Raw genomic sequence first — 13,761 nt, 5'->3', positions numbered from 1 at the left:
TACAACCTGTACTATTATCAGCACACTAAAGCACTTAAAGATTGTGTATATAAATGTGTAAACAAAATCTGTACAATTATTTTGGAAAGATACAGTACCAAGAGTAAAGAATAAATGAATGAAAGAATAAATTGTTGCAGAAATTATTTTTATAACATAATTTCTTTGTCCACATTTGAGCAGGAAGGCACCAATTTCTGAAAGATACATGCATGAAAATAACAGATATGCAAAATTTATGCAGAACACGGTTTTGTAAGGGCTTTGGGGTATGGTTTCATTACCCAAAGCCCACAATATCCCTATCTACTGCACTGGAAACTTGTGCCTCCTCACTCTGATTCTACACGATTGTATTGCAGATTTCAGGAACTACAGAAAAGCTTCTACAACGTACAACACAAGAATAACAATGTGCTTTTTGCTTTCCATGTTCAACAATCTGGGCATGAACCTGTCACATAACTTGGGAGGGTGATGTGCCACCATTACATGATGCAGAATGTCTTTGTATCAGAGCTTCATCCATTCTAAAATAGTTACTGTCTAAACCTCTATTAAGTATAATTGCATCTAAGTAAACTGATGCACCTGCCTGAAGCTCATTCTTTGAAGTTAGTGGGGTTCAGTGCAGGAGTAAGAATTCATCAGTTTTGTTTTCAGTGTAGAACTGTGCCTTTAGATATAGACAAGTCCATGTTTATAGGTCCATGTTAAATAACCCTAGAGCTGTTTTCAAAAATCTCATCAATTAAGTAATCAATTTTTATTTATTTTTCTGCTGGTTTACTATATTTCACACACCTTGTACAAAAGTGTAGACTAACTTGTTCTCAACTGTTAGCAATGTGTTATTTGCATTTTAACAGAATATTTATTAAGAAAAACCAAAGTTTCACCATTGTTACAGTTCTTTTAAATGCTGACCTTAATACTATGTTTCTGCAAAATACACCATGTTCCCTAGTTAAATAAGATTTATTAAAAACTGAAATATAAAATTAATTAAACATACTTGTCCCATTCACTGTAATCCCGTGGTATGTTTTTCTTGCTTCTTTGTTTGTTTTGCAATTTTTTATTCTAAAAGAGAAACAAACAGCCATCTTGTAAGACAATTTGTTGCAGTGGAATTCACAGTGGTTTTTTTGGTTTTGTTTCTGCAGTACATATTTTCCTAGTAACCACCACTACTTGTGACAAATCTTAGCTCAGTCTTGAAAATGTAATTCATTTCGGTTTAAAGAAAATCTTGATGCGTTTCACATATCACTGCAATCTTACGGGCTCCTAAGTCTCACACTTCTTGTCCACTGTCCTGCCACATCACAGAGGCACTGAGTGAAACTTTCTAATTAGTATCTTGTGATGCCATCTTCCCAACCATCCTTTCAACACAGCAAGGGAGAACTCAGTCTTCAGAAGACCCAGCCTTGTGATGAGGTGTTTGACACTGAGAGTGAATCAGGAACCTGGTTTTAGGCTTCCCTTTCCCAAGAGAATTCCAGGCACAGATTTTGGTAGTCCCTGGAACACTCACAACAAATTTGCAAATAAATTATTTCAAAGTAGTGTCTGAACTTCTTTTCACCATTCATCACTTCACTAAAGCTAATTCCATGAATATTTACATTCATTTTAGATTTTAGACAAGCTCCATCATTGAAGCTTGCCTTACCTAAAATTTATCTCCATGACATTCCTGCAACAATCAGTTCTGACAATCAGATTTGACTGCCTTGTATCTCAACCCATCTCCTACACTAATGGACTCTATTTCCCTAGCTGTCACCTTTGGCATCTCTTCTACCTCTGTCATGAGACTGTACTTCTCCTATGCCCCTCCCTGCTTGTTGACTTCAAAATACTTAATAGCAAGGTGTGGTTCCAAACAGGTATTTCACAGTGGAACAGCCAGTTCAAAATATTCCCATCTACCCTATCCTGGCCATTCAGTCCTCCTCTTACCTTGCAATCCAGCATTCACTGAGTTACACCAGTGTAATTCTTTGTAGAATTGCATATTTACAATTTTCTGTGTTTAAACAATCTGATAGAGATCACAGTACAGTCTCCAAATATCTGTACCAGTTCAATTCAGCATGTGATAAACTGGACCAAAGAAATGACCAGAAGCTTTCTAAACTCGCTTTACCAGTGGTGACACTGTAACGAGGACATGCTTCTGCCAGCTGGATGTAAACACCTCAATTTACATAATGCAAATGTGACCTTTCCTGTAAACACTTCTGACTATCTATAATGTTAGGTTACACAAATTTTTGTAGTATATAACTCCAGAATTACTCTTAATGTTATGTCTTTCAGGAAGCGAAACAAAATGACAAATATGTTCAGCGATCAACACATGTTTAGAGGAGGGAGCTCCTAAATACACCTTCCTGACACATGAGTTATCCTTATATACCCATCCTGGTGTATATTACTAATTTAATGAATATCAAGTATTTTTTTCAACCAAAGTCCTTAATTTAAATGAGCAAAAATACTGCAACTCTCAGAAGACTCTCATAAGGTACTGACACTAACGCAACTCCAGCTCAGGGAGAGAACTACAGCATGTGCATTTAAGAAATGAGGAAGAAACATTGACTCAAAAACCCACAATTTAAAAACATCCCAGGTATCATATATTTGAAATAATTGTAATCAAGTTGTGATTCCAACAGTCAGGAATTTCTGATCAGTAATATTTCAGAGGATCTAATCCAAGAGGCTTTGATAAAAAATGTACACTTGCGTGCTGTGGAACTCAAAAAAATAAATCTCTCTGCTTGTCATGTTTCCTGCCATAATTCATAATGCATGAATCCCACTGGGTTTGAAGCTCGCTGAACATCTTCTGGACCAAAGATGAACACACAAATTGGCTTCAGTACAGGTGACCCAACTTGGCCTTGGCTCTCCTGTAGGCCTTGTGTGCTGTCCTAAAACATTACTATTCTATGGCAGCTAACCAGTGTTAGTTTTTAATTCAGAATATCCAAAACAACAGAAAGGCTATTAGATCCTATCATGATGGATTTTTATAACATAAAACTTGTATGCGTTTTGCATGCCCTGGGCTCTGCATGAGGAGGTATCTGTGGATGCAAATCTTTCTGGAACAGTATTAGAAAACCATGTTTGGCAAAGAAGCCTAAGCTGAAATCCCATCAATACAGTCTTTTGAAATCCCATCAATACAGTCTTTTGAATATTAATATCTTTAAACACATACTTTATTTCTCTCCTGGACAAAATGAGGTGGCAAAAATAATAATTATGCAGTGTGGACAGTTAAGACAGTTCTGGGCAACATGATAGGAAAAGAGGGGTGTAAAACGGAAATTTCCACATTGTGTTATAGAGGGGAATATTGCAAAAATTTTACTCTTTTTCAGCCCATTTTTGGAATTCCTCCCATGGATTCACACCAATAAAAGAAAAACACTATACAGAGTTACAAACTATCAGTAGTGAATTGAAATTACACCTATATATAGTATCAGCCAGAAAATCTGGTTACAGACAAAACAAGATGCTTTCATTTACCAAATTTGTACCCATTAGTGCAATCCACTGGTTTAGGGTCAGTAATGATTTCCAGAACTGGATTCACTGAAAATGCTGAACTTTTTATGCATCAGAGCAGATGAACAGTCTCCAACCAAGTAATAACATAAAATTATGGAAGGCTTTGTGCATTTATTTCCAGCAGAAGGGATAAATTTGGATGATTCTAAACTTGATCCCACTTACAAAACTATATTAGGCCAATCTGAAAAATAATTATAGTCCCAACTGATTAGTCAAACATGTTTAAAACTGTAAGATGACATATATCTTTATAAGAAAGAAAGAAAAAAAAGAAAAGCTGATTGAAGAAGAAAAGCTAATGTACATTATTCAATTTTTTGAGATTTCATGTTGCAGGTATAAATTTAGTGTATGCTATATAAACAGGTTCTTTTTATTCAGAAGGGATCTAGTAGTGATAGAACTGTACTGCTGCATAAAATGTTTCAGGCTTTCCTGCTCTCTTCCAGGACAGGTTACAATTCCCTCAGAGGTTGTCTACTTAGACGAAAGGAATGGAAATCACATACCACAGGTAAAGCATAAAGGTTTCCTGACTGCTAACACCAAAACATAGTAGGGAGAACAAAAGCTGAAGAGCAAAAGAAAATTTGATCGAAGACTGCTGCATGGTTTAAAGGAAGAGGGGGAAAAAAAGGTAAATATTTTGTCTTTGAATGGAGAACACATCCACTTTAGTAACATGCTGTATCCTCGGTTTCAAGACACTTTCCATCATTTTATGCTGACATTCTAAACTGGATTTACTGAGTTCACAGGGAATTAAACCATTTTCTGTTCTAGCAGTTACACAGGACATAATCAAGGGTAAAGCTATAGTGGCACAATCCATGTCAGCAAAATAGGACAGTCAAGAGGAACATACAGCAAAATATGAAAGAATACATATTAATTAAAAAAAAAAAAAACCAAACCACAAACCAAACCAAACAAAAGCACACCTGAGTCTCAATACTAACCACTTATAAAACATTCAGCCTCTTTGTATACCACATAACAGAGATTGCCTAGCTATCCCAAATGTCTTGGTCCAACATCTATGTACTAACTGACAATAAGAAGTATCTGACAACATAAGAACACAAATCAGGCATTTACTAATACATAATTATTCAAGAAAAATAGGAATTAATATGAAAGATCACATGACCCGTAAGGATTCCTTCATAATGTTTCTGACTCACAAACCTCCAAAAAGAACAATGCTTAATGAATTTCCTATTGCAGTGTCCCAGAATTCAAAGAAAATTTTGAGAATCAGACTGAACTGATTTGTGACAATACCTGACAATTCAGAAAAATCCCATCCATACCTACTTGTCTGCCAATCACTTCAGTAGCACTGTATTTAGTATTAGCAAGAAAAGCTGGCCAGAAAAAAAAAATAATTTCAGGCAGATAAATAAATGAAAAAAAGAAAAACCCACCAAAATGTAAGGAAACATATACCTGGGGAAAAAATATAAGTAGTTTTTCTGTAGTCATGGAGATTTTTTAAGTCTGCTAAAGGGCTAAATTAGGAAGTATACTGTACAACTGCAGTGGGAGTATCAACACAAGGTACCAACACAATCAAAGGCTACATATACACCAGCACTACCCAGTACAGGAGTGGCTATAGAGTAAAACAATTGCTGCAGAGGCTCTAACATCCCCACTGTATGAGTTCCAGGATGTTTGTTTTGGACTGGCTTCTGGACTTGCCTCTGGAACAAAATCCTGCTGGCAGCTGGAGAAAATCTCCTGGCATAATTTCATCCAGAAGGAGCCTAGTTCACATGCTTAAGCAGTACTTGGAAATATGAACCAAAGAACATAAAAGGCTGTTTACGGAGATCTGCTTTGGCAGTGAATTCTTGGTCAGAATTAAAATATTATTGCAATACACATGCTAGTACTAAAAAAGCACTTTTGTTTAAGCATTGGTCTCTTGCAAGGGAGCTTAAAGGTTTTTATTTTCTGGTTAACAAAATAAATCTAGTAAGAAAGGCACAATGATTAGAAGTTCATACATATAAAATCTCCCAGTTTTAGAAAAACGTATAATTAACACAAAAAACTGGAGATACCTGATTAGTGGGAAGGCAGCTGCTGGAACAACGAATGGGAGGCAAGTTATCTTGTCTTTCATTTGCTGTGTCTGTTCTCAGGAGCTGTGATTTCTTATCATCTTCATTCATTTCTGCCAGCCAGCTCTGAAAATAAATAAATAATATATTTTTACCTTAAGGCAGTAGAGTAATTATCCTTAAAAAGCACTGCTCTTAATGGAGAAAAGCAATTAAGACAAAGAGCAATAGTGGTTTTTTTTAATAAAAAGTGATCTGCAAAAAAAAAAACCCGTAGAGTTAAAATGGGCAGTTAATGTTCAGTGACATTAAGCAAAAAATAAATTTTAAGACATAATCTTTTGATAATTTCCTGTTTTAATCAAATAATTACATTCTACTTAGGCACAAGAAGATTGATACATCACAGTGATTGTATTATGGACCACTATAAATGAGATCCTGTACCATCAGTTCACTATTAATTGCTTGCCATTCTTCAGCTGTGAAATCAGAAGCTGTGGCTGCAGGCTTATCTTTCCTCAGAGCTCTGCTCCTTGGATCCAAACACTCAATTCGCTTCTCACAAACCAATGTCAGTTCAGGGTAACACCCCTCCTCACCAGACCTTTAAAATGCAAAGATAGAAATGTTAACAAAAAAGAACCACCACATCCTCCATGTTTCCCTCCATGTGTAGTCCATACAGACTGCAGAGGACTATTTTCCTGTTACAACCCAGTTTTACTAACACCTAATAACATTTTTATTAGAAAATCCCAGTTAACCTTCAATCATTTTCCAATGCCCACATACACAGTTCGAAAGTTATCACTACAGTGCCATAAAAAAGAAACTTGTGTCATTTAAAGCAACAGTTAAACAGGTGTGGCATCTGAAATTGCTAGTCATGCAACATGGATCATGAGGGAACCAAAACAGAGTGGCAGCATTTAAAAAAACCTAGCACTGAGCTACTCAAACTTTTGGGTGGCTAAAAAAAGACTTGGATTTCTAGTGTTATCATTGGGACACTTTTAGCATGATCACTTTAACTTCCTACTTTAATTTTAAATTAGAAAGTCACAGACAGGTTCAGACAAATAGAAAAGGGCTTCCCTCAAATTTTACAGAACAGGAATATAATTACTAATGAAGGTAAAAAAATAGATTTACCTTAATACCCTGAGAATCTTTTCCAGGTGCTTAACATCTGTGCATTTTTCAATGAATTTGTAGTCCAGATGACTAATAGGTATTTGATATGTTTTAGTGGTTCCTTCACCCAGAAAGTATGGTACTGACTCATCACCCATAACTAAATATTAAAAGAAAAAAATGATTCTGTAAGCTTCTAGTTACATTTTGAAGTAATGCAAATTTAAGGAATAAAATTGCTCACATTCCACTCTCTCATGCAAGCAGACCTGTAAAAGAAAAAATATCAGATTTGAAGGCCTGATCACATTAACTGTCCCTGACTAGAGGTTTACAGACAGAAGTACGAGATATGCTTTGTAAGAGTATGCAGTTCTACTGCAAGTCAGAACAATTCAGAAAGACCACTTAAAAAAAATTGCCAATTTTTGCCTACCACATTCTCTGTTTTAACACATACCTGTTTTAACCAAGTGGGATAATCACAAAGGAGAAGATAGTGAAGGACACTCCTTTTTTCAGAGGGAAGACATTAACCAATGCAGCATATCTAAAGGAATAAAAATCTTTGGCTTCTCTGTAGACAAAATAAATTCAATTTTCTTTCCTCACTGACTGCACTTTCTGGGTCTCTGATTATATTGCACACAAATCTGAATCTTTTCCAGTAAGTCTGTAAATGAAGAAATGAGGGATTCAAATGAGACATTTCTGTCTCCCTGTCCCTTTGATCTGCTCATCTGCATCTTTTTCTGTTTTGACCACAAGCTCTACAGAGCTGAAATTCTTCCCCCCTTTATATAGTGCACAAAGCAATCAGTTAATTTTGAAGAAATACAAGGGCAACTAGCTAGTATGTGAAAACAACTATGTGTAGTTACAGACCAAATTAAAAGAATTATGCTCTAATGTATTGCATAATTACGCACATTAATTTGTAGTTACACAAAAATGTTTACAGTACAGTATCACTTAAGTAATAACTGGTCATAATTAGGTGTTGCATAGAGATTCTGCCCCAAGACTTTACGGTTTCAGTACTAGAAAAGGAAGAAGTCGCATGGAAAGAGGGACAAATGTAGGAAATAATTAAAGAAGAATAGAAGAATTAAAAGCTCATCACCACCGGCGGTTTTTCCCGTTTATTCCCGTGGCCAGGAGGGAGCTGCCCAGCGTAGCTCTCCGGCACCGCGGTGAGCAGGGCTCCTGGTGACACAGCCCGCCACAGCTCAGCTCCAGTAGAGCCTCCCCACACACCCCCGGCAGGATCAGGGCTTTACCTCCAGGCCGGCCCCCGGGCTCCCTCACGCCCCGCCGGAGCCGGGGCAGCGCGGCCGGCCCGTGCCTAGCAACTGTTGCTATGTACAACATGGCGCCGGGGACACGGCGCTGCCCGCCGAGGGATGCCCTGCCGAGGCTCCCGCAGAGCCCCGCCGGGCTCCAGTGGTGACACTGCCGTCGCCCATCGTTCTTCGGCACCCACCTGCCCGGTGCCGCGCTGCCTCCGGGACACGGACGCGGCCCTGCCCACCCTGCAGCCGGGGCCGCCCGGCCCCCGCCCAGGCCGCGCAGGCGCAGCTGGGGCTCAGGGCGGGGATCCGGGCTGAGGGGAGCGCCTGCCGAGGGCGGGCAGAGATACAGCGCCCGGGGGGCAGCTCTCGTAAGCGCCACCCTTGTGTTTCACCGTAGTATTTCACTCAGCGGAGAGCAAGCGGTCCCTTTCCCGTTGCCGGTGTCCCAGTTAAGTGTTGCCCGTCAGCTCTGGACTTCCCCGGCGCTGCTCTCCAAAGGAGGTCCGTGCCCCTTCCCGAGGGCAGTGGGGGCTCTTCGCCGCGGTTGTCCGGCAGCCAGAGGCACCCGGCGTGCCCGCACAGGGACCAAGCCCGCCCCCGTTCGCCGGCGAGCTTCGGCAGCGCTGCTGCCGCCCGCTCCTCCTCACCCTTCCGAGCAGCCGTGTCACAGCCGACCCCTTCGTTCTGCCGTGCAGGCACAAGGTGCACGCTGTGCGGGCCAGGCTGGCGAACTGATGGCAACTGTGTAGTAAAAAGGGTTTTCATTTACACTCGAGTGTATCTGGTTTCCATGAAAAAAAAATCTAGTCTTTATAGCATAGATCAGGTACCTAAGAAAATCTTAACCAAACAGCTTCAAAACAGCATCTCAGAATGCTCTTTTCATCCCCTATAACAAGCCACTGCAGTTCATTTACAAGCCATCACACAGTCATGCAGACCTTAAAAAAGATATTTTTACAGTGGATGAGTTAAGCAAGTTATCTCAGCACCGTTAGCACCACCAAAACAGATATCAGGCACGCACAATCCAGCAGTATGCTGCAGTACCTTTCAGTGGTATTACATAACACACATTACAGACAGATGCAAAAAGTTTTGGCTCATCACAAATCCACCAATTACAGACCCCAGAAAAGTCATCTGAAAAGCAAAAGAAGATCCCACTTTTTTGGGGTGCTACCCAAAAAATCTTTGTAACACAGATCTAATTCTTTCCTTGAATACAAACAAGTCAAACAGCACTTAAGAAATTTCTGTTTCCGCATTGCTTCTTAATGTTTAACTTGCCTCCCTCTCGTCTTCTTTCAGGAGAAATTATTTTTTCACACTTTCAGACATCCATACTTTTGACATGTCCACAACTGGGTGCCAGAATTGGGTGCTCTGATGTCCTTTAAGATTTTCTTTTTTGAAATCCAGATCTGTTTCAAATCTAGCTTTCTATTTATTTTCAGTAGAATTTATTCAAACCACAGTTATTTTATGCAGTTCACCAGTCCAAAGAACATTCAGCAAAGTTAAAATGCAAATAAAGTTTAGATGAGAGTAATGAAAACAAAGATAACTTTAAAAGAATACAATTATCACTGAATTTAAAAAACACTGCATACTTCGACTACAATTTAAACAACAGCTTTAGAAATCTACTGATGGAAGACAATATAGACAAAATTTAGTTTTACAGTGAACTTTAATATTTCAATCTCTTAAAACACAAATAAAGAGCGTGCATTTACACACAAACAGCTTTACAGAACAAAGTTATCAGAACGATTGTATCATGAAGTCACTATCTTCAGCAGACATCATCGAGCATCAAAAACTACCACTGGAATAATGCAGTTAAAGAAAAATATATGTTGTGATTGAAAAAAAGATGGGGGAGAGGAAAAGAGACTGTCTAAATCTAATCACAACTTTCTACATAAAGTATTTCAAAAGTCATCTTTAATAAGATGCTGAATAATATCTACAATTCCCAGTATGTTACCCAGCAGACTATAGTAACTTAATCTAGAAAGAAAATGGAAAAAATAAAAGAGAAAGTGCCAGAAAAGAAATTCAGATGCCAAATAACATTGCAGAGATTGTGCTATAGTAGTTTGCTCTCCTATATTGATTTTTGACCCTGAAGAAGTGCTATGTGATTTTTTGAATCTTTTGTTTCCCTTACATTCTGTTTCCCCTTGTCTTCATCCACAGCTTTCCAAAGGCATTCAAGTGCACTTGTAAAAGGATACATCTTTTTGTCCTTTTCTTGTACATTATTCTGTAGCCACATTCTCTGCACCTAATAGGATCTCTCGCCTTTATTTCATTTTCTGTATGACATTCTGATGTTATGGAGGAAGAAAAAGAAAGTGGAAGCAAAGAAGAACAGCACTGTTAATGCACAGATAACTTTGAAAAGTTGTGATAGTCAAATTCCTACCTGTGGCAAACAAACATAGCAAGTGCAATGAATCTGTATCAAGAGCTCAATGGTAACAAAACACCGTGAAAAAAAAAGAAAAAGAGAAAATAAAAAGCAAGCTTCACTTACATTAAGATAAAGGAGAATCTTGCTAAAAATCACCCAAATATTACTGCATAGAACACATTCCACACTTGATACTAGATTGTCTACTAATGAAAATTTCAGTTCACCCCTCCAAAACCCAAAGTCTATTGCCTTAAAAGACAAAATATTGCAGGGATTCCTGAAAATCACCAATTTTTAAGTTGCTGATTTATCTATAGGTAAGAGAGAATTTGACTACTGTACTTCAGGGAAAGCTGAGTGCCCTTACAGCACTGTCAATAAAACATACAGAGATCGAGGAGCTCCACAGAGCAACACAAGCTCTAGGGAATTACTTCCACAACACTGTGTATGTACTCCATACATGTGTCACCATCAATGCACAAAGCTTTAAACATCATCAGGATATACACTGCAACTATTTATATCTATGTAATGACTAAGCACCATTCATTAAAACACCAAATCTCCAGTAACAAGTAAAATAATCAGTAATAAATCACTAATAAAAAAATTAGTAATGTCTTTACCTCCACAAATGTAAATCATTGGCTGCTGCTTTGGAGGCTGAACATCCTTCTGCGAATCCATATTCTAAAACAAAAAATACACAACATGCACATTAGCTTGGGTTTGGGATTTTTGGTTTGTTTTTTGTTTCCAAGGCATGCACAATCACTTTAATATTTCAAGCTAAAGGTAAGAGAACATGAAATCACTTCCTTAAAAGTAAATACAAACAAATTCCATTTATATTTGATGCATAGGGCATGGGTTAATTCAGGCTGAAAGAGACTTCAGAAAGTCATTTAGTTCAACTTCTTAAAAACAAAGTAACATCAGGTTCCACGCAGCTTTACCACTCTGGTACAGAAAACCTCTAAGGATGAGGACAGCATGATATTTTCTATTAAACAGTATTTTAAACATTAAAGACCAATGAGTAATATATATATTTTTTCCCTCCTTCCTGCCAATGTTAAGAATTTCCTTGCTGGAAATATAAAGTTCAATAATTTCTTATATGCCACTCATGTAACAATGGTACTAAACAAAGAAGGTAAGCCTTGTCATCTTTCCTCCCTCTTTGACACACTAGCTAACCTGATACACTATTTGTTGTTCTAAGGTATTAGAAATACAAGGAACAGACTGTGGGTAGAAGAGTAGCAGAAATTAAAAAGCAAAACAAAACAAAACAAAAACCCAAACAATGAGGGGCCATAGAGATGAAATTCAACCCTTCAAATCCTACCAAATCAAGAATAATAACTCAATGCTATTCTCCAAACAGCTCTTAATGTCCCATAATGGTTTTGATTGTTCAGACTTATTTAAAGACATGTATTTCTTCATGGCATCAGAATAAATAGTTACATATACTCCACAAACACTCTACCAATCTTTAAGTAATCCTACCCTAACATGTAAATGTACTTGCAACCATGAATTTTAAGGTGGTTACTGTACATAGATAAACACTTTTTTCCCCACCAAATTTAAGTCTAGACAAGAACATGAATATTTCCTATTAAGTTTTTTGAGGCTGCTGTTTTCTGTATTGCTGTTCTGACACAGAAGACAAGAAGTCCTAACCCTTATGCCAGTGAATAGCCTTCTTGATGCTTCCCTATGAGAAGGGTTCTCAGATGCTTTTGCTTAATATTACAGCAAATATTATTTCCCTCATCTTCAGAGTTTGTTTCAGCATAAATTCAGCTGGGAAAACTGTGATACTGAAAACAGGACAGGGACATTTCATACTTTAGGAGTCTGATCAACACTTGACAAACCATCTTTTTAAAACTTCCACTATGTCACTCCATTTAGGAGAACTGGAAAGAATCTATTAAACTCTACAGCTTTCAAGTATACTTGTGGCATACTTGATAGTGGCATCTTAACTCACATGTGCTACAGTTTTTTGTGCCAGCATGTCGCAGTGAAATATGAGCAGTCACCCATTACCACTGGAAAACAGCAGACATCTAAAACACAGCTGAACTAAGGTGGGTCACAGTTGTAGCTAAATAACCTGGGTTAGTGCTGCTTGTGCAGCAAAATTACACTGCTGCTAAGGGCAGCAGTGAATTACAGTTCTGTGTTTTGCAGGGAGGTACCATAGTTTAGCTGGCCTTCACACACCCTGCAGCCCTAAGTGCCACCAAGCTGACAGAGCCAACAGGCCCAGTGATGCACCAACATGTGCTGGGGTGCAGCCAAAATCCATTGCAGAGACATGGGGGTACCATGTGCAAGAGCACCTCAGCAAAGCACAGAATAGGAAAGGCTGGAAGGGACCACAGCGGGTCACCTGGTCCAACCTCCCTGCTTAAGCAGGATCATTCTAGAGCACGTGGCAGAAGAGTGCACCCAGATGGTTTCTGAGTTATCTCCAGCGAAGGGGACTCTGCAACTCTCTGAACAATCTGTTCAGTGTGCTGTCATCCGCACTGTAAAGAAGTTCTTCCTCCTATTTAGGTGGAATTTCTTGTGCCTCAGTTTCTGCCTGCTGCCTACTGTCCTAGCGCTTGGCACCAACCAGAGGAGCCTGGCTTCATCTTCTTGGCACCCCTCGCTTCAGATATTTTTACATATCAATGAGGTCCTCTCTCTGCGCATCTTTTATGCACCCCTAAAAGAGGCCAACCCGCTCCTTCACGTCCCGCAGAGCCCGCGAAGGAGAAGGGCAGACAGCCCTTCTCACAGCCCACGGGCCGCAGGCTCCCCATCCCGCCCCAATTCCGACCTCCCGCACCGTCCCGCGGGTCTGGCACGCAGAAGCGAAGCCCACGAGCCTGGTCCCGGCCTTTCCCTGCCCACCACGGCCGCACCAGCACCGCCCAGCAGCGAAGGGAGCACCCGAAGGCCCGGACGAGCCGCCCGCTCCCGCTACTCCGCCGGCCTCGCCGCCTCCCCGGCGCACGCTGATGACGCGCGCCCGGCGCCCGCGGGGCGGGCCGTGCTTCGCCCCGCCGCCAGCTGCGGCTCCGCGCCGTCAGTGGTAATGAGGCTGAGAAAGAAATAATTACTCCGTTCTGGGTGTTAGCCACCTGGGAAAAAAAAAAAAAAAAAAAGACACAGATTATTTTAAGACACAAGCTTCCATACGAATAGCAGCGTCAGTTGTCAATGAAGA

At 39.5% G+C, this 13,761-nt stretch overlaps 2 protein-coding genes across 7 annotated transcripts in view; both read right to left on the bottom strand.

The window, feature by feature from the left end:
- Positions 1–8,353, bottom strand: part of SPAG1 (sperm associated antigen 1) — a 37,576-nt gene extending 29,223 nt beyond the window's left edge. The window contains exons 1-5 of one of the 3 annotated variants that reach the window (XM_030966099.1): positions 8,290–8,353; positions 6,825–6,966; positions 6,117–6,276; positions 5,670–5,795; positions 1,016–1,083 (exon numbers count right to left, since the gene is read on the bottom strand). In XM_030966099.1, the coding sequence (XP_030821959.1) occupies positions 1,016–1,083; positions 5,670–5,795; positions 6,117–6,276; positions 6,825–6,964 (494 nt within the window). In that variant the 5' untranslated portion in view covers positions 6,965–6,966; positions 8,290–8,353. The other 2 variants (XM_030966091.1, XM_030966109.1) reach the window with 2 other exon arrangements.
- Positions 8,354–9,715: 1,362 nt separating this feature from the next.
- POLR2K (RNA polymerase II subunit K) lies at positions 9,716–13,544 on the bottom strand. Of its 4 annotated transcripts, none has more exons than XM_030971670.1 (4): positions 13,446–13,544; positions 11,153–11,216; positions 10,342–10,434; positions 9,716–9,929 (listed from the first exon to the last, which is right to left on the bottom strand). In XM_030971670.1, the coding sequence occupies exons 2-4, from the start codon at positions 11,211–11,213 to the stop codon at positions 9,907–9,909; spliced, it is 177 nt and encodes a 58-aa protein (XP_030827530.1). In that variant the 5' UTR covers positions 11,214–11,216; positions 13,446–13,544; the 3' UTR covers positions 9,716–9,906. The 4 variants fall into 4 exon arrangements, with proteins under 4 accessions (XP_030827530.1, XP_030827527.1, XP_030827526.1 ...); XM_030971667.1 differs by having other exon boundaries at positions 13,381–13,537; XM_030971666.1 differs by having other exon boundaries at positions 13,457–13,537.
- Positions 13,545–13,761: the final 217 nt, after the last annotated feature.

Source organism: Camarhynchus parvulus, chromosome 2 (genome assembly GCF_901933205.1).
Source record: "Camarhynchus parvulus chromosome 2, STF_HiC, whole genome shotgun sequence".
Taxonomy (NCBI): Eukaryota; Metazoa; Chordata; class Aves; order Passeriformes; family Thraupidae; genus Camarhynchus; species Camarhynchus parvulus.
Note: the sequence above shows the minus strand (reverse complement) of the source record. Positions and strands in the feature narration are given on the sequence as shown.